Raw genomic sequence first — 20,860 nt, forward strand, 5'->3', positions numbered from 1 at the left:
AATGATTGTAAAGAGTTATATGGAATGTATATGCTAGACTAATGTTCTTATGTTTGATGAAGACATTTGCTAAGCTAATTCATTAGACAAAAAATCTTATGAAACAAACTTAGTGACTTTTTTTTTTTTTAACTCATGAAATGGTTATAATGATAGTATGCAGTACCTTGTAGGGCTTCTATGAGGATTAAATGAGTTATTACAGGAAAAACACTTAGAACTATGCCTGCAGTGTAACTTAATAAATGTAGAATACTGTGTATCTCAGATGTTGCCAAGTAATTATTTGCATAGTAATACCAGACATAACAAACAAGAAATTCTTTTTTCCCTTTTCATTAAGCTTAATTCCAGAACAACATCTAAGTAATAGCTGATTAACCGAGTTTTAATTATTATATGAACTTAACACAATGCGCTGGCCTTTTTTGTTTTTTGTACAGACAGGGTCTTGCATTGTTGCCCAGGCTGGTCTCGAACTCCTGGGCTCAAGCAATCCTCCCACCTTGGCCTCCCAAAGTGCTGGGATTATAGGTATAAGCCACTGCACCTGGCTAGTGACCTGTCTTTAAGTATCATTCTGTAATTCACATACTTCAAATTAACCTCACTTTTACTGCATTAATAGTTTTAATTATGAAGTTACTAATAGCTTTGTATTGAAGACATCACGAAGTTAATTTTAGACACAGCCACATTAGACTAAAATGTTGGAAATAACACAAAATATGTGTTTTCTACAAAGTTGGATATAAAATAAAAATATGTGTTTGTGGTAGATCCATATCTGCCTAAAAATTGCTCCAAAAAGTTGCTAAAAATTGGAACTTCTGTTATTATTGAGCCTTGGAAATAAAATTCAGAAGATTCTGCTTATAAACTTCTTCCTTCCAATGTTCTTCATAGTACTGGGATATCCTAAAAGGATAGTATTCTTAGTTCCTTCTTTTATTTACTTCCTGCAGAAAGAGAGCAACTCTTTTCCTAAGAATCCAAATAAATATTCACATATTTTATCTTTATTTAGGACAGATCACTAAAAGGTTAAAAACTGGGGTCCTAGCCATATGATCAGGGAGAATTTACTTCCTAGGCCCTTGTAATACAATTTTCTAAAAAATAGAGAAATAAGGAACTTAAATCCAGCCAGATTTAGGATGAACCATAAACCAGAATCTTAGAAGTTTTGCAGTGAGCAAAGAAAGCATTGCATCAAGATTGTCATCACAGTAAAACTGTTCACCGGTCAGAGACTGGTTCCACAGCCATACATTAGACAGCTTTCATCTGCATCACAAAATTCTGTTTATATTTTGATTAGCCAAAAATGTCAATGAATCTATGTGATAGGAAAAATATAGGACAAATTTATAGGCAAGGAAAAAAGCCATGTTGAAAAGAAATTTAGCTGTAAGCAAGTAAGAATTTTAACAATTTAAAATCCTTCCCAAAACATTAACAATATATTTCTTCAGTCTGCTTATCTTCAGCAGCTATTTAAGCAGTAACTATTTCTCCAACAGAGAATACATAATGTGTATTCTCTTTTAATGTGCTAAGGAATTCAATAAAATTATGGTAAATACCCAGAATACAGTCATCCCTTAGTATCCATGGGGGATGGGTTTCAGGACCTCATGCAGTTACCAGATTCACAGGTGCTCACATCCCTGGTACAGAATGATACAGTATTTGCATATAACCTATGCACATCTTTTCATATACTTCAAATCATCTCTAGGTTACTTATAATACCTAATACAATGTAAATGCTACAGAAGTAGTTGTTACACTGTATCGTTTAGGAAATAAGAAAGTGTACTTACGTGTTCCGTACAGATGCAATTTTTTTCCCCGAATATTTTTGATTCATGGTTGGTTGAATCATGAATTTGATTTGATTGTGTGCAGCCTTTAGTTTCTTCTCTTTTTTCATATTTATTTCCTAAAAATTTTTACAATGCACTGCAGAACTAGTCATAAGAAAAAAATATTACTTTAAAATCCTGTGACAATGAACTTGAGTGTACATTCAGGAAAGAATTATTGGATTTCCCTATGTCTAGACTTCAAGAAAAATTAATGTACCAGGCATTGCAGTCAGCCAGTATATATAGACAAATCAGACCCATTTCTTGGCTTCTAGAAACATATTCTGGCAGGAATTTTAGGACGGTTGTGAACAAGCAACAAAGTTTTACATGAACTGTTTTCTCCTGATTATCTTGACAGCTTACAGTGGCTGCAGGGCACATTGAAAATATATAAACTAAATATGAAGCATCACCCTGCCACTTAAAGCAGTATGGCCCTAGACTCAATGCCTGTGGGCCTTAGGAATTAAGATCACTCTGTTAGAGAACTAGTTACTGTTTAAATAGCTGCTGAAGATAAGCAGACTGAAGAAATATATTGTTAATGTTTTGGGAAGGATTTTAAATTGTTAAAATTCTTACTTGCTTACAGCTAAATTTCTTTTCAACATGGCTTTTTTCCTTGCCCAATATCTTTGGATTTTTGCAGAGCTCAGGTTTTAAGAACAGTAATTTTAAAGTACTAGCAGTTTAACAGATTTAATGACTTCACTGGAAATTTTTGTTTTATAGTTCTCTGAGATTGTATTTTGAAACAACTGCATCCTCGTAAAAGGATAAGAATAACCAAGTGATAGAATCTAGATTTGGGGTTTCATTTACTGTGGATCATTCATTTTTTCAGTTTTAGTACCTTTCTTTGACATTAGAAAATGGCAAAGGCAATAAGATCTGATAGAATATCTTTCCAGCTGTGTCGTTTTTTCCTTGTGTTTTGCTGAAATGTCTGGTGCTTTGATCTCTTACCAAAATTGCTTGTGTAGGCATAATGTAGTCAGTCCATTTGAAGCAAGAATGTGGTACTTAGTCCTGCCTTTCCAAATGGCCTTTCAAAATGAAAAATCAATCTATTATGTATTCTTGTTGATATTGGATATAGAACAGTTTTTAGTTATCATAAGTATGCATTAACCGAACATATTTTCTCCATTAGTTGTAAACCATTAAGGATACTATTATATCTTAAAGTTTTACAGATTGACCTAAGATTGTGGATCCAGAATTTGAGATATAAAAGAAAATTAGGCATGATTTTTCCTCAAGTCAGTGAATCACAAGCTCCATCAAAATCTTTTTATTGTTGTTTGGGTTGGGACAAGCGCGCTGGTTGACATAAGAAGCTCTTGTTGCCGAGATCTAAGTGACTGCGCCATGTGAAGAAAGGATAAATGACTCTATCTTCATCGAGTCTCTCAGGCTGTGCCACAGAACACAGAGTGAGGAGTTTTAAGTGTCAGGCTGCACCAGCCCTCTAAAACCTGACCCCCAAAGTTCTGCTTTTAACAATGCCAGCTAGTCTGCCTCTGAACCAGTCGTTGGACACTGTTCCTCATGGACACTGTTCCTTGGGAACCAGGGCGCTGGTCAGCAACCAGTGTCCTTTCTGGGGCGTGGTTATTCCCATATTGGCTGTTCTTGCACTAGACTACGTGGTTTTTCCTCTGCCAGGAACCAGTTATTTTATTTTTCTTTCCTGAAGGTCTTCACTCCCCACTAGATGTCACCCCATTATCAGAAGCTGCTTTATTACCAGGGGCTCAGTGCTGTACGCAAACTTTCTTCTGTACAGCTGAGGACGGTCTCCCCAGAGCTGTGCTAGCCTGAAAAGGATAATAACTTATTTTTGAGTGCTAAGTCATACAGCTAGTAAGTAGCTGAGCTGGGGTTCAAACCCAGGCAGTCCAGCTCCATATATGTTCCGGGTGGAGTAATCAAGTTCTTTTAACAGCATCTGACAAGAAAATTGTCTCTCTATGTACACTCGTAAGAGTAGTGCCTTTCAGGAGAGTCAGACTATCACATATCTCTCCCCCCTACTTTTCCCACCTCTACAAGCAGGCTTCATTGTGTTTACTTAGGTTTCACATCCATTCACAGGGGCACAGACTCAGTCCTCAGTGAATCTTGAAAGATTACTAGTTCATTATTGACACTTTAATTAGTGCCTCTAATTCTGTTTGTAGAATGGTTTTTATTAAACACTCCCTTTGGTAAATGCCAGTATATCCACCTGTGACCTTGCAAATGCTTGGTCCTACAGGTTCTTCCATAAATAACCTGACACTGAGACACATGACTCCAAAGATGACCTTACGTTCTTCTTGAATGGGGAAAATAGACACCATCATGCTCAACAGTCTTTTAGTCACAATCTTTAGGCCTTCATACAACTCACTAGTTGTTCTCCTGACCATTTATCCTAGAGAAATGAAGATTTACAGCCACATACAAAAAAATGTTTGTAGAAATTTTAACAATGGCCAAAAACTGGAGACACCAGATGTCCTTCAGTAGATGAACTGTTACATTGTGGTACACCCATGCCACGGAATACTGTTCAGCAATAAAAAATGGACAAACTATGGATACACATAGCTACCCTGGATGAATCTCCAGAGAGTTAGGCTGAGTGAAAAAGGCCAATCCCAAAAGGTTCCTGTATGTGCTGTATGGCTCCATTTACACATTCTTGAAATGACAGAATTAAAGAAATGGAAGACTAAGTAGTCGTTTCTAGGTGTTAAGGAGAGACTGGAATGGGAGGGAAGCAGGAATAGCTATAAAAGGGCAACATATGAGAGATGGTTTGTGGTGATGGAAGTGTTCTGTATCTTGACTATATCAATGTCAGTATCCTGGTCGTGATGTTGTACTATAGTTTTGGAAGATGTTACCATTGGGGAAACTGGGTAAAGGGTGCACAGGATCACTGTGTTAGTTCTTACAATTGCATATGAATTTATAATTATCTCAAAAAGTTTAATTTAAAATAGTCTTTACTCCACTCATTTGACAGTCGTTAAATATGTGCTCTGATTTGTATTCACTTTATGACTTCTTAGGTCAGCTATTAATAGAGTCTAGTGAGTAAGGTCTAATTGAGGTCTTGGAAGTTTTCTTGGCAGGTTTCTAGTAATTTAGTCTAATGAATTTGTGTAATATTAATATGAAATCACACAAATCTGTCATTTGTTCAAGTGTATTTTCTTATGGGGCATTGTAATACCCTTAGAAAATGGCAGACTGGGTACGGTGGCTCACACCTGTAATCCCAGCATTTTGGGAGGCCAAGATGGGTGGATCCTGAGGTCAGGAGTTCAAGACCCGCCTAGCCAACATGGCAAAACCTCATCTCTACTAAAAATACAAAAATTACCCAGGCATGACGGCACATGCCTGTAGTCCCAGCTACTGGGGAGGCTGAGGCAGGATAATCACTTGAATGCAGGAGACCTCTGCAGGTGAGTTAAGATTGCACCACTGCACTCTAGCATGAGCGACAGAGCGAGACTCTGTCTCAAAAAAAAAGAAAAAAGAAAAAGAAAATTACAGAAGCATTGTCTTTCTTGTGGATTTAAGAGAACATTAGGATTATTGGCGGGCATAGCCATATGAACTATAATTCTTTTTTTTTTTTTTTTTTGAGAGGGAGTCTCGCTCTGTCGCCCAGGCTGGAGTGCAGTGGCACGATCTCGGCTCACTGCAAGCTCCGCCTCCCGGGTTCACACCATTCTCCTGCCTCAGCCTCCCGAGTAGCTGGGACTACAGGCGCCCACAACCGTGCCCGGCTAATTTTTTTTGTATTTTTAGTAGAGACGGGGTTTCACCGTGGTCTCGATCTCCTGACCTTGTGATCCGCCCGCCTCGGCCTCCCAAAGTGCTGGGATTACAGGCGTGAGCCACCGCGCCCGGCATTTTATTTTATTTTATTTTATTTTATTTTATTTTATTTTATTTTTTTTTTTGAGGCGGAGTCGTGCTCTGTCGCCCAGGCTGGAGTGCAGTGGCGCGATCTCGGCTCACTGCAAGCTCCGCCTCCTGGGTTCCCGCCATTCTCCTGCCTCAGCCTCCCGAGTAGCTGGGACTACAGGCGCCGCCACCACGCCCGGCTAATTTTTTTGTATTTTTAGTGGAGACGGGGTTTCATTGTGTTAGCCAGGATGGTCTCGATCTCCTGACCTCGTGATCCGCCCGCCTCGGCCTCCCAAAGTGCTGGGATTACAGGCTTGAGCCACCGCGCCCGGCCATGAACTATAATTCTATCTCTAGATAAAAAACAAAAGTTATTCTTTTTCCATAATGTGAGCTCTGCCACATCCAGAATAACCCACTTGCACCATTTTAATTAACATTGAAAATTGAAACCAAATCATACATTAAAGACAGGCTCTAGCTGTCAGAACAAGAGAGGAAAAATATTAGGCTTTGGGTGAATACATAATATTTGTTTAAGGAAACCAAGTTGAGTGGCTCCATGATACGAAGTTTGTCTACATTGATACTGTAGTATCACAAAAAAAAGTAGGAAATGAGGAGCGTAGATGTTTGGTGTATTATCATGTCTTCGTGAAATTTGCTGACCCTCATGTGGGACTGGTCCTGACGTACAGTTTGACAGCCATTGTCATCAGTTCCAGCTTAGCACTGATAGCCTTTATGATACAGTCTGACTTACATATTGTAAATGGAGCTCCATAAAATACCATTAATTATTTCCCTATATAAATTTGTTCACAGGGATTCGATAACGATGAGCATGGATGACCAGTAAAAAGTTAACCTGTATTTCACCCTGACCAGGAATTTGGGATTTGGACTTGATAGCATGGTATCTATCACGTTTCAGGCATACAGTGAATGTTTGTTTCATGAACTAATATTGCTATTTTTGTGGTCCTTACTGCCTGCCCATGGCCCTGCTTCCACGGTCCCTCCAGAGAAGAGTTGAGCGGGTAGACAGGGTGCCCTTGAAGTCTCTCTCAGTGCAGAGGGGTGTAGCCTGGGCGGGCCAGCACCACAGTTAAGGGGGAGCAGGGTCAGGCTATGTAAAGAAGATTACAGATAGATTTGGGCCAGGTTTTCTTTCACGATGAAAAGACAGGGAAGGGAACAGATTTAAAGAGATTTAAGTATCAGCATTCAAGGTAGATTCGAAATATTTTTTCTTAAATGTATCCTGTTTGGTTTAAATATAAGTATTGGCTTTTTTAACTTTCATTTTTTTTCCCATTATGAGTAGTATTTTATTTATAAAAATGCTTTTGTGAACTAATCTGGGATGTAGCCTCCATTTATAATGTGAAAAATATGCATTCTGAATTCCAAGTAATGACTGAGAGAATTTTTGGAGCCCAGTTTGTTCTTTACTGATGGCACATAATTTGGTTCTTATTCTTTTATCTTTCTGTCTTGCTTTCTTGTTTGTGGGCCACAGAGCAGCTTCTATTAAGTCTGTGGCCTTTGCTTCCTTTTCACTACTTTGTTACTCATCATGTATTTTTCTGGCTTCACAAGTTGATGCCTCACCTACAGATTTTCTAGAGAATTTCTACAGGCTCAGTAACCTGTCTGTATTTAATAGAACAGTGAGTTCTGTTTCTCACCACACTTCTAACTGAATTTTCTATTTACTGTAGATCCTTGCCAGCACATTACAGAATATTTTTGTTGAACCTTCTTGAGAATTCAGAGAAACTGCTGAGTGACCACTGAACGAAAGATCTAATCTTTAGAGTTACGTGAGTATTTACTACTGTGGACTTCCTCACAAGATGTGAAACCTTCAGTGAACCTCTTTAGGGCAGATTCAGTTCTGTGATCAAGATGAAAAATATCTATCATTGGGCTTATTAAATGTGGGATTAAGTTTAGCAGTTGCTCAGGGACACAGAGAAACTGACAAAATACACACTTATTCTCACCTGAAAAATAGACACAGAGACTTGTATTTCTTGCTGAGCCAACATTCAGAAGAATCCTAGTCTGCAAACCACAAGAATTCTTACTGTGTTTGAATCAAAAACGCCAAGTAGATTTTAAAAATTATTCTTAAAAATTTAACCAAAACACATTACCTTTTGAAAAGTACTTCATATGTGGCATTTCATTATTAAAAAGGTTTATGATAGCTTTTCCATTTTTATGATTCAATACTATGCAAGCTCGTCCAACCTGCAGGCCAGAACAGCTTTGAATGCAGCCCAACACAAATTCATAAACTTTTAAAAAACATTCTGAGATTTTTTTTTTTTTTTTTGAGACGGAGTCTCGCTTTGTCCCCCAGGCTGGAGTGCAGTGGCACGATCTCAGCTCACTGCAAGCTCCGCCTCCTGGGTTTACGCCATTCTCCTGCCTCAGCCTCCCGAGTAGCTGGGACTACAGGCGCCCGCCACCTCACCCGGCTAGTTTTTTTTTTTTTGTATTTTTTAGTAGAGACGGGGTTTCACCGTGTTAGCCAGGATGGTCTTGATCTTCTGACCTCGTGATCCGCCCGTCTCGGCCTCCCAGAGTGCTGGGATTACAGGCTTGAGCCACTGCGCCCGGCCCTGAGATTTTTTTTTTTGCAATTTTTTAAAGCTTATCAGCTATCATTATGTATTTTATGTGTAGCCCAAGACAATTTTTCTTCCAGTGTGACCCAGGGAAGCCAAAATGTTGGACACCCTTGCTGTAAGGGAAAATATTTAGATTACCCTCACAAAAGAATTCCTGACTATTTTATTGAGTAAATTCTTCTCATTGAGTTTTTCTGTGTGTTGGTTTGGTTTGGTTTGGTTTGGTTTTTTGAGATAGGGTCTCACTCTGATGCCCAGGCTGGAGTGCCGTGGCTCAATCTCAGCTCATCGTAACCTCAATCTCCCAGGCTCAAGTGATCCTCTCACCTCAACATCCCGAACAGGTGGGACAAAAGGCGTGCGCCACCATGCCTGGCTAATTTTTAAATATTTTATAGAGACAGGGTCTCTCGCTATGTTACCCAGGCTAGTTTCAAACTCCTGGGCTTCAAGCTATCCTCCTGTCTTGGCCTTCCAAAGTGCTGGGATTACAGGTGTGAGCCACTGTGCCCAGCCAGATTTTTAAAAAAGTTATCATATGTATCATAATCTGAAGTTTATTTTAATCTCTGTATTTTTAAATCATAAACATATATTTTTTTCTTATTTGAAATTATTCTTAACAGCCCCTTTTCACTCTTCATTTCATATCCAGTGAGTCATTAAGTTGTGCTAATTCTGTCTTCTCTATTCCTCTCCAGCGTGTCCCCTTCTGCCTGCCACTGCCTTAGGTCAGGTTTTCATTTCTTGCCTATATGGCTGCAGTGACCTAATGATTGATCTCCCTGCCTCCAGTCTTTTTCTCTACAATCCAAACCCTCCATATTGCCATCCAAGTAATCTTTCTGAAAGACTAATAAGACCGTGCCATTTCTTTGACTTAAAATCCTTCAATGGGCTGGACTCATTGAAATAGTAGTCCCAGCTATTTAGGAGGCTGATGTGGGAGGATTGCTTGAACCGAGGAGTTTGAGGCTGCAGTGAGCCATGATTGTACCACTGCACTCCAGCCTGGGTGGCAGAGTGAGAACCTGTCTCAATTTAAAACAAAAAATCCTTCAGTGGCTCCTCACTGAAATTCAGGTATTAAAAAAACCTTACTGTGGAGTTATTAGGAAGATTAAATTAAATTCATTAAAACCTCCTAGTTGGCACCTGGCTCAGAACGAGTCTCAATATATGTTAATGCCCACTCTTCCCACAGAGAGCCCATGGTGGTAGCAGAGCCCTTGTGTAAGGCAGCCCCAGATTTTGGGACAATGGTTCTGCTGAGAAGCCAAGTTGAAAGGAATAGGGGCAGCGATCTCACCAAACTCAGCAACCAGGCTTCCCTGAATCCCCTTGAGGTTAGGCACAAGAATAGATGGGTCTAGCATCCAGTTCCATCAGTGTTTCAGAAAGAGACTTTACCTGATCAGCTGTATAAGCCAAGTCCATCTGTGACTAAGCTTTTGTAACCTAAGAACTAAAAAGCCATCTCTAGAAAAGCATTGGTGTCTGCCTTTCTGTTTTCTTGTCAATTTTGTAGCGAAGTTTCTTTTGACAGGCTTTAAGTCTTTCTTAAATGAACCTAGGGGAAGAGAGAGAGACCTAGTTGTATGCACTTTGGTAGAGCAGAATGTCCTGAGAGTTCAGGTGCAGCAGGCAGGTGCTGAACTCTCGCCTGAGTTCAGGTGCACCAGTGGGGCCAGGAAACATCCGTGAAAGAGATGTGGGCAAACTGGTGAGCTGGATGAGTCCTAGAGATGAAATTCACATCAGACCTGGTTGAGATTGCTGCTTTGTCCTGACTTGGTATTCCCAGACAGCCCTACTTGTTTTTTTCTCACCTCTCAGTCTTTGGACAGTGGGAATTTGGCACAGTCACATATTGAGATAACCACAGAGCACAGCAGAATAAGATCAATACTGTAAAAAGAAGCATAATCTGAATTGATTTCATGCTCTGATTTTTAAATTCAGTTTGTTACTTTCCTTAGCCTTTCTCTTAAAATTTGTGCTATAGGCCAGGCACGGTGACTCACGCCTGTAGTCCCAGCATTTTTTCTAGGCTGAGGCGGGCAGGTCATGAGGTTAGGAGTTCAAGACCAGCCTGGCCAACATGGTGAAACCCTATCTCTACTAAAAATACAAAAAATTAGCCAGGCATGGTGGCAAGCGCCTGTAATTCCAGCTACTTGGGAGGCTGAGGTGGGAGAGTCGCTTGAACCCAGGAGGTGGAGGTTGTAGTGAACTGAGACCACGCCACTGCACTCCAGCCTGGGCAACAGAGTGAGATACCGTCTCAAAAAAAAAAAAAAATTGTGCTATAAACATAACATTCTACAGGTCTTTGTTGAGTATAACTTCTTTTCATGCAAGTAGTTTTAGTTACCATGTAGAATATCTCAAATACAAGAAGAAGCAAATATATCAAAGATAATCAGTTTGTTTAAATATGAATGTCTACCAGCAGTAGCATTTATATATGGGTAGTTCTTTGATGTTTAAACATCATGTTATCTATGTGTTCTGACAACGTAATACTTAAATCTAAGCTATTATATCTTGCTTAACTTTAAAAATATCTCTTAATCTTTTTACATGATGAAAAGCAAAATAGAGCTTTACAGTAATTAAAATTTTAATCCAGCAGATATGAAGAAAATAAAATGTTTTAATGGAAAATAAAATATAATTGATAACTTTGTTGTTGTTTCTGTTTGGTAAAGTAATTTATTAGAGGCAGGAGGCCAAAAAGGATGAGAAATAGTGCTTTTCTAAATGACTCCTTTGCCTTGATTTCATTTGTCTTCATGGTATCTCACTCACCTGTTTCATTACAGGCGTGTTCCATCCACCACATCAGAACAATGTCGTATGTTTTTGTAAATGATTCTTCTCAGACTAACGTGCCCTTGCTACAAGCCTGTATTGATGGGGACTTTAATTATTCCAAGCGGCTTTTGGAAAGTGGCTTTGACCCAAATATTCGTGACAGCAGGGGCAGAACAGGCCTTCACCTTGCAGCAGCTCGAGGGAATGTAGACATCTGCCAGCTACTGCATAAATTCGGTGCTGACCTTCTGGCCACAGATTATCAAGGAAACACGGCTCTTCACCTCTGTGGCCATGTGGATACTATCCAGTTTTTGGTTTCCAATGGACTCAAAATTGATATTTGGTAAGTTCTCTATGGTTTTAGAAGTCTAGTCATTTCTTCCCATTAGTCTCTCGCTGATAGTCTTATCTCGGGTCTTTGGATTTTGTTTTCTCATTAATCAGTTGAAATAAGTTCAGAAAGGCATTGAAGACAGTGTAATCCTGTTAGGCAAGTAAGGGAATGAGGGGCTGACCTCTAGGTTTTTGCTGAAGCAGCATATTTTTTTCTATGAAAATAGTGGGTAGTTTCTGCTACTAATTAATTGTGTAGTGTTACAACAAGGGAAGAAGAAGAAAAGAACATTTGTTGAAAATCTATGAGCTGGACCCTGTTTACTTGTTAGCTCATTTAGTCCTCAGAATGAAGAGCTCTCACGATAGGTGTTTTCTTCATTGTACAGATTTGATAGTTAAGACAAAAAAGGATTGGACAAAGTTCACACAGTTTATAGAGGATTTGAAAAGGTCACAGTTTATAAGGGACAGAGCTGGAATTTGAACCTAGTTCCGCTGACTCTAACGCTTGTGTGCCTTCTGTCATGTAATGCACCATGTGAGCTTCGTAATCTCCCTGGAGTCCAAGATCCTTTTTATACTGAACAATTTGAGGAAGTCATGGGGCTTTTTGTTTGTTTTAGTGATACTCTGCTTTTCCAGTGGGAACGATGTCAAGTCACCTGTAAAACTGAGCTTGACCTTTAAATTACAGTTACACACTGCCCTAATTTATTGATGCCATAACGCCCCTAAATCTGAATAAGACAGTAAATGCTTCTGTTTCTGCAGGACACAATGGGGTAGGAATTGACTGCAGGATTTAATGTGGTTCTCTCCTATTATTAGCGTTAAATAGCTGCGTGAACCATGGCAGCTTATTTGACATTTTTTTCTTAGATGTTAAAAAAAAGTACTCGTCTCATAAAATGTAAATATCAAATAAGAATGAGTTTAGAACTAGATTTATCCACTTTTTTTTTTGACTATATGTTCTCTTTTTCCTTTTCCCTGGAACTAAAAAAAAAAAAGAAAGAAAGAAAAACAAGGGTTAATTCAAAATTCAACTCCACTGGATGTTTGGCTCAGCTCTGGGTTTTACTTTTGAGTTAATTGGACCCATCTTCCCCCCCCCCCCCCGGTGATTTGTTTATTCTTCATAAACACTTTCTGTAGTACAATTCAGAAAAAAAATGGAGGCACACTGCTATAACGTCCACCACAATCTGCTGTTGAGGAGACATTCAGTGTGAGGATGGGGCTGGAGGTGGGGGACGTGTTTGGGTAAGAGGATAATGGCCTCTGTGATGAACTGTGCAGAAATCCCATCAGGCAAGGTCTGATTGCAGCCTGCTGGTCAAGGCTTATGGTAGAAAAGTTGCAGTGAGCCAAATACTCCTTTGGTTCCCCACGGCCCTAGGGTAGGTCCTAATTGGGCCCATTCTTTCTTCACTGAGATCTATACAAATGGGTACTAAAAATGGAACTGACAATGTAGTGTAACTGCTGTGATGGCTTCTTTATTTTTATGAACTTTTTTTAGCAATCATCAAGGTGCTACCCCTTTAGTTCTGGCAAAGCGCAGAGGAGTAAATAAAGATGTCATCCGATTGCTGGAATCTTTGGAAGAACAGGAGGTAAAAGGATTTAACAGAGGAACCCACTCGAAACTGGAGACCATGCAGACAGCTGAGAGTGAAAGGTACTGGAAATTTTTTTTTTCTCTCACTGTATTATTCATGCTGGACTTGAACTCCTGGGCATTCCTCCTGCCTCAGCCTCCTGACTAGCTGGGACTATAGGCACATGCAGCCACGCCCAGCAAGATAATATGATTTTTTAAGGGGAAAGTCACTTTAAGTACCTGGATTTGTGGTAACTTTGTGAACTTTAATATTCATTTGCTTTTAAGTGCAACTTGAACTTTATATAGGACCTTATGGCTGCAGATTACAATTGAGAAGCTATTAACAGAAAGTACTACATGTCATGTGCACATAATGTTCTGTTAGCCACCTGCTGTATTGACAGTACAAAGAAGAAATAGTAACAACTGAATCTAAGGGAAGGAAACTGGAGCTTTGGTTTAAGTACAGGTCACAAAAAGAATGGAATTTCAAAAAAAAAGAGAAGTATAAGTAAAGCCAAGAACTTGGGCAATTTTAGAAAAGACCAAAAGGTAGTTTCATGGATAGGGAAGTGGACTGCTGAGAAACAAGAAAACAGGAGAGGGAAAGCAGGATGGTATTTAACACATGCACAGTTCAGTAATGTGAAAGTGAAAGTGATGATCATATGAGTTGGAGCTAATGAAATTTGGACTCCTGTAAGTAATTGAAGCTAAGATGTGGTGACTGACCGGGTCTTGAATAGCTCATCATGTCTCATCTAGAAGCAATGGAGAACACAGTTCAGGAAGCTCCAAAAAGGTGGCAAACCATCTTTTCTCCTGACATCACTGGGCTCAATACGTAAAGTTAATAGGCCAGACTTAGTTCCAGTAGCATATAGTCTGATTGACCACCATGCAGTTTATACACGTGAAGGAAAAAGGATGCTGAGCTTCCATAGTCTCTTCCCAACATTCTCGGTAGGTTGTAAGTAGAATAAACAAGGGCCCACATCAGCTGTTTACCTAGTAGCTGATGGACTAGGACTTGGATTTAGAATCACATAGTCCACTTAGACCATTGGGATCCTTGTTTCTGTGAGTTCTAGATGAAATCCTCTGTTTTTCATAGCTCACCGTTCATTTGATTCCTTTGTACCTGTTTTTGCTTTCCTCCTCTCTGTGCCAGTTGATGTGCTCTTTGGGGACCATTAATTCCGCTCTGAAGCTTAGGTCTGTTTTGTTTAGATACTTTCAAGCACTTAGTACAGTCCTGAGGAAATCCAGGAGCTTTACTTCTGGAACAGTGCATACTCCTCATGAGTGATCACTGAAAGCTGACAGATAAACAAGAAGTCAGAGATGTATTTACAAGCCCTTTTTTTTCTCTCCTGTGTACTTTGGATTGACAGAATGGCGTAAGCACTTTAACAACATTGAGTTAACTATTATTTGTTACAGATTTGTTCCTCCAAAATAACTTGAAATTTATTTTTATCTTTTTATAAAATAACATTAAGTACTTTAAGCTTCTTTACCATGAAAAACAGCCAAGAATGTGTTTTTGTTTGGAATATTTTTAGGGCCTTTATTTTGTTAATAGCCAGTTTCTTGGCACCTCTTTAGCAGAAATATACTTTTGGCCTTAGTTTGCCTCAGTTGTGATTACTTACTAAGAAGTGATTAGTACAAAAAAATATTCCATTGGATGAGCAGTTGAAGTACTCCTGCTTCCTTCACATACCTGCCATTTCACTGCAGCATGAGAGTTTGTATTAATTGTAACACTGTGTAAAGCTCGTTTCTCAAAAATTGAGTTATTAACACTTTTATTGCCTAGTTTTCCTGTCTTACTTCTGCCCCTCAGTTTCATGGTAGAAATTCAGTGGTTGAAGTTTAAATCAGAAAGTTGAAAGGTAATGTCGTTAGGAAAATGCAGATGAGGACTACAGTGAAATGCCACTTCACACCCACTAGGATAGCTGCAATTAAAAAGATAATAACAAGTGCTCTGGAGGATGTGGAGAAATTGGAACCCTCATACACTGCTGATGGGAATGGAAAGTAGAACAGCTTCTTTGGAAAAGTCTGGCAGTCCTTCAAAAAGCTACACATAGAGTTACCGTCTGACCAGCAGTGCCACTTCTAGGAATATACCAAAGAAAACTGAAACATATGTCCACACAAAAGCTTATATATGAATGTTCATAGCATCATTATTCATAATAGCCAAAACGTGGACACCACCCAAACATCCATCAGCTGACGAAGGAATACACATCATCTGTTCATCCAGTGGAATATTGTTAATATGATTATTTTGTACTGATACATGCTACAGCATGGATAAATTTTGAAAACATGCTACATGGGAGAAGCCAGGCACAAAAGGCCACATATTATATGATTCTGTTTATGTGAAATATCCAGAATAAGCAAATCCATAGAGACAGAAAGTAGACTAGGAGCTGGGAGAAGCGGCAATGGAGGAGTGACCGCTAATAGTACAGAGTTTCTGATAGAGGTGCTGAAAGTGTGCTGGAATTAGAAGAGATGGTTGTATAATTTTGGGAATATATGAAAAGCCACTGAATTGTACAGTTTCAAAGGGTAAATATTATGGGATGTGAATTATATCTCAATAAAAAGTAGAGGAAAAGGTTTAAAGAGATTGGCTAGCACATGGCATTATGGCATAATTGTGTAACAGCTTTTTCTAGAGCAGAAGATAAAGCAGGGTTTTAAATGTGTTTACTATAATATTTTTCATTTCTCTTAGGAGTCCCCCGAGACAGCACAACTTCTACAGGCCTTAGAAGGGACTATAAATCAAGTTAATGAAAAATATTTCCCCACTCCTCCATATAAACTCTTAAGTTTAATTCCTTTTTACTTTGTAGGTGTGGGATAACAAAAACAGTTTAGCTGTCACATTTTTTTAAAACGGTACACACAAACACAACCCCCAAAGACAGTGTAGATACCACGTTTTTAAAAAAGGATTACACACACACCCCATTATGTTAGAATCAGATATTCCCTGGACAGTAGAAAGCATTTCATTGGATAAAGTCTTTATAGAAGATCCTGATTGGCAGCGCTTCATGAGCTCTGAAGAGCAATGAGAGAATGCTCATTGAATTTTCATTTTATACCTAACATGTTTGAGTATAAGGGCATGTCAACTCATAATCAGTAAATTTTACATAGGCCAAACTAAGCCTCTCCAGAACTTTGTTATCCATTTGTGGTTTTACTCTTTTAGGCCTTCTCAAAATTCTAATCTTATTTTTAAACTTGCTCTCAAGTTGTCCGAAATTACTGTATTGCTGTAGATTCCCACTGAAAACATCATCTCTTATTCAGAGAATAAACATGTTTTAATTATTTAAAAAAAAATTTGGGTGTTAAGTAGACTGGCCCATTAGGAAGTCAGTTTCCCATGATCAGAGAAGACCTCTAATGATGGTAAAGGCTGAAAGACCTTTGTTTGATGGTATCAAGAAGTAAAATAAAGTTGTAGGTTAAAAAAATGCCAGTTTTGCATGTTTACTCATAGTTCATAGTGAATGAGACTCTAAGAGATTGTTTTATGGGAGTTAGGAAGGATAGTAATGAACTTTGATAACCAGTAGATAGTTGGTTCCTATGATCATGGTCATTGTGGCTTTAATCTAAATGATACCCTCTTATTGGGCCTGTATGTTGTGACATAACCATGGGTGCTCTTCCCTTAGTGCTTCCAAGTACCAAAGTCAGATGCAGTTTCTCTTTGTGGTAGTCATATTTCTCATTGATAAAGTTCTGAAAACCAGAATCAGTGTTTTTATGGTATTTGCACTACCTTATTTTCAATTAGACTAGCCTTTATGCAGAAGAGAAATGGACATATTCTGTCTTATTGTACAAGATAGAACTAAAACCAGTAGGAAGAAACTATTAAGAATTCCTAATGACTAGGCCAGCTGTGGTGGCTCATTCTTGTAATCCTAGCACTTTGGGAGATCAAGGCAGGTGGATCACCTAAGCTCAGGAGTTCAAGACCAACCTGGGCAACATGACGAAACCCTGTCTCTACTGAAAATACAAAAATTAGCCAGCCATGGTGGTGTGCACCTGTAGTCCCAGCTACTTGGGGGGCTAAGGCAGGAGGATTGCTTGAGCCGGGGAGGTGGAGGTTGCAGTGAGCCGAGATCACATCACTGCATTCCAGCCTGGGCGGCAGAGTGAGATTCTGTCTCCAAAAAAAAAAAAAAAATTCTGATAACTAGATGAGTCCACATGGACAACAGGCTGAAGAGTAAGCTTCCATTATTAGAGAATTACACTTAAAGAAGGAATTCCTTCATTGGTCAGATTATTGAACTAAATTAATAAAAATTCCCTTTTAACTTTAAGATTCACACACACTATATAAGTGACTTTTTAGATTTACTCATCTTTCCCACCACTGCCCCCTCAAACAGACGTTTGTTTTCTCAGTTCTAGGGCCTAGAAGTCTGAGATCAAGGTGTCACAAAGTTGGTTTCTTCTAAGGCCTCCCTGCTTGACTTGTAGATGACTGTCCTCTTCAGGTGTCATCACCTGCGTGTCTGATTATTCATATTAATACGTTCTTAAATTATGAGTCTACCCTTTGAATCTTCTAAATTTAACATAACAATAATGTATTGTGGTTTAATATCTTGATGGAAACAACTCATTTAACCTATTTCAAGACTTCTGCTCAGGACACCTTAAAAAAAATAGAGATGGGGGCTAGGCGCGGTGGCTCAAGCCTGTAATCCCAGCACTTTGGGAGGCCGAGGCAGGCGGATCACAAGGTCAGGAGATCGAGACCACAGTGAAACCCCGTCTCTACTAAAAATACAAAAAATTAGTCGGGCGCGGTGGCGGGCGCCTGTAGTCCCAGCTACTCAGGAGGCTGAGGCAGGAGAATGGCGTGAACCCAGGAGGCGGAGCTTGCAGTGAGCCGAGATCGCGCCACTGCACTCCAGCCTGGGCAACAGCGTGAGACTCCGTCTCAAAAAAAAAAAAAAAAAAAAAATAGAGATGGGGTCTTGCTATGTTACCCAGGCTGGTCCCGAACTCCTGGGCTCAAGTGATCCTCCCTCCTTGGCCTCCAAAAGTGCCAGGATTACCGGCATGAGCCGCCATGCCCAACCAGGACCTTTTTAACAGAATTTTTAACTTGACTTTACTAAATTCTAAACCAAGAGAAACATACTCATTACCATTTAGCAATTTACAGTTTAGGATATATTGTTCAGATACATAAGCATGTAAGAGTGTATATATGTATGTGTGTGTGTGTATTTGGTCTTTTCTAAATAATAGTCCTATAGTTTTATGTTTTTGGAATTGCTGTGTTTTTTAATGCCCTTTTTGCTCTTTCTTCTTCCACAGTGCTATGGAAAGCCATTCACTCCTCAATCCCAACCTGCAGCAAGGTGAAGGGGTCCTTTCCAGCTTCCGAACCACGTGGCAGGAGTTTGTGGAGGATCTGGGCTTCTGGAGAGTGTTGCTTTTGATCTTCGTCATTGCTTTGCTGTCTCTTGGCATTGCCTATTATGTGAGCGGGGTGCTGCCCTTTGTGGAAAACCAGCCTGAACTGGTGCATTAAAGGAGCTCATGGAAGATGAGGCAATGAATTGCCTATTTCCTGGCTTCCAATGTTTGTTCTCAGTTTCTCAGAATTTTTCTTAGTGCAAAGCAGTGAGGGCGGTACATGTTTCTTTTTGCATTTTTAATTATTGTAATCCTTTTAGATAACGATGTGTTCATTTGAACTAACTACATATTATGATCAAGTATATTGCATCCTAACGCTACCTCTGACTCAACCTGACTTTGTAGGAAAACCTGCACATAGCCTTGTTTGGTAAAAACACAAATGACTAGAGAATGGAAGATAAAGGAAGAGGCTAGGAAGTCCTTGCTATCAAAACCTTATCCTAATATAGGACCAATTGAAGTATTCAAAAAGAAAAACAGTGTCTTATATGATTAGTTTTTGTTGGTGGTTTTGTTTTCATTTATTTTTGCAAGAGCCACTTTTTATTTACTGTCTCTAGGGACAAGAGATAATTTAAAACTTGAAGTACTTTTTTCAAATCTTGTGCAGCAAATTAGTATTGTTAGAATCTATTCGGCTTATTTTAGTATTTTTAAGTCTAGTCACAAACCAAACAAAACTTTTGAAAATGAGCTATATTTTGTTCAAAGGTGATTGATTTGATCTTATATTTATTTGTTTTTAGGTTAATTTTTGATTTTTTGTAAACTGCTTTGCTCGTTAATATCTGTGAAAAATAAACGAGTTCATTTTGTTCACTTTCCGATTTTCCCTGGTACCCTATTCATCAGAGATAACCATTCATCAGAATTACAGTCAGAAAATCCTTTTTCTATTGAAGAGTTAGCAGGGAAAAATAATTCTGATATTTAACTGTCATAAATCTGTAGTGCTATTATAGTGAAAAATTCAGTTCTATAAGCTAGCTGTGTTGTCACAGTTTTATCATAGTTCATAATTATTTCATGTGCAGTTCTATTTAGAGGCCCTGTTAGACTTTTAACAATCCCATCCATATCTGTAACTCTCTGATGGCAAGAATGGATGGAGCATTTCTGAGTTAACGTGCTGAACAGTATTGTACTGGGTGTCATAAACTCTTTATGAATGGTAATATTATGTAAATTGAAATCTGGCCCTCAAACTATATTGCAGCTTTCAGCAATATGTTTGAAGGCCTCTTTTGTTAATGATCCTGTAATGTATGAATTATGTTCTTGAGTTATTAAAAAAGAATATGAAGGCTTGATAATTATTCATTGGGTAAAGTCAGGAAATTGTAGTGAAAGAACTAATGGTTTTGTTTTTTGGAATACAGGCACCTAAGCTATTGCTAATTGAATTGCTGCTAGAATTAGAAATTATGCTTTAGAATAGAATTGGTATTTCTGTGATTCTTTTTGCTTCTTGGTGTTTTCTCTTGTATCTGTATATCTAGTATTGAGGCTCGCTCTTTCATGTGGCTTTATCCTCTCTCTAATAGCTGTTGTAAAATTCCTGAGTAACTGGCTGCTTCAGGATCAGCTTGCAGAGTCTTGCTTTTAGGTTAGATACAAAGTAAATCATAGTTGGTGTAAATACAGCAAAAAACAGCTGGCTTTAGAATGGAGAACACTACAATTCAAATTTGAAGTATATTCAGAAGAAAACTTTGCTTTACATTTGTTTGTAAATCTAAACAAATATGCAAAATTGGTCAAAATGTAAGTATATAGCATTTTTGAAGATTAATGGTTCCTTGTATGTGCTGATTTCTTTGTATTCTGTTCTCTGCATTCATCATTCAGGAATACTACCAATAAATGTATTTATATATCCCTTAATCATGATTTGTCTTTTTGTTTTTTTTTTTTTTAAGTGTATTATAGTTTTTCTTGTAATCTGGGGATTTTGTAACAGATTGCAATTAGCTGCTTTTTAAAACACAGCTTTTTTTCAAACCTAATGTAATAGGTATATTGAGTTTCATTTATGTTTGCCTTATAAATACTCAAACTAGTTTGAGTGAATTGCTTGTAGATTTAAGGGTGATGATAATAACTACCACAATTAAGCCCCTCCCAATTATGCAAGGTTTTAGCGTGCCTCACCTCATTTTACCCTACGCTCCCTT

General features: G+C 38.7%; 1 protein-coding gene and 1 pseudogene across 6 annotated transcripts in view; both read left to right on the forward strand.

Annotated features, from left to right (window-relative positions):
* The window catches only part of LOC139355796 (glyceraldehyde-3-phosphate dehydrogenase pseudogene), a 28,006-nt pseudogene extending 22,586 nt beyond the window's left edge, over positions 1–5,420 (forward strand).
* LOC105476054 (ankyrin repeat domain 46) overlaps positions 1–20,570 on the forward strand; it is a 43,595-nt gene extending 23,025 nt beyond the window's left edge. For 2 of the 6 annotated variants that reach the window (XM_011731690.3, XM_071067946.1), the window contains exons 2-5: positions 7,511–7,607; positions 11,254–11,591; positions 13,107–13,265; positions 18,579–19,060. In XM_011731690.3, coding sequence (XP_011729992.1) covers positions 11,281–11,591; positions 13,107–13,265; positions 18,579–18,795 — 687 coding nt within the window. In that variant the 5' untranslated portion in view covers positions 7,511–7,607; positions 11,254–11,280 and the 3' untranslated portion in view covers positions 18,796–19,060. Of the gene's footprint in view, positions 1–6,611; positions 6,703–7,510; positions 7,613–11,253; positions 11,592–13,106; positions 13,266–18,578 lie in introns of all 6 variants that reach the window. The other 4 variants (XM_011731686.3, XM_011731689.3, XM_071067945.1 and 1 more) reach the window with 3 other exon arrangements.
* The last annotated feature ends 290 nt before the right edge of the window (positions 20,571–20,860 follow it).

This window comes from Macaca nemestrina, chromosome 8 (genome assembly GCF_043159975.1).
Source record: "Macaca nemestrina isolate mMacNem1 chromosome 8, mMacNem.hap1, whole genome shotgun sequence".
Classification (NCBI taxonomy): Eukaryota; Metazoa; Chordata; class Mammalia; order Primates; family Cercopithecidae; genus Macaca; species Macaca nemestrina.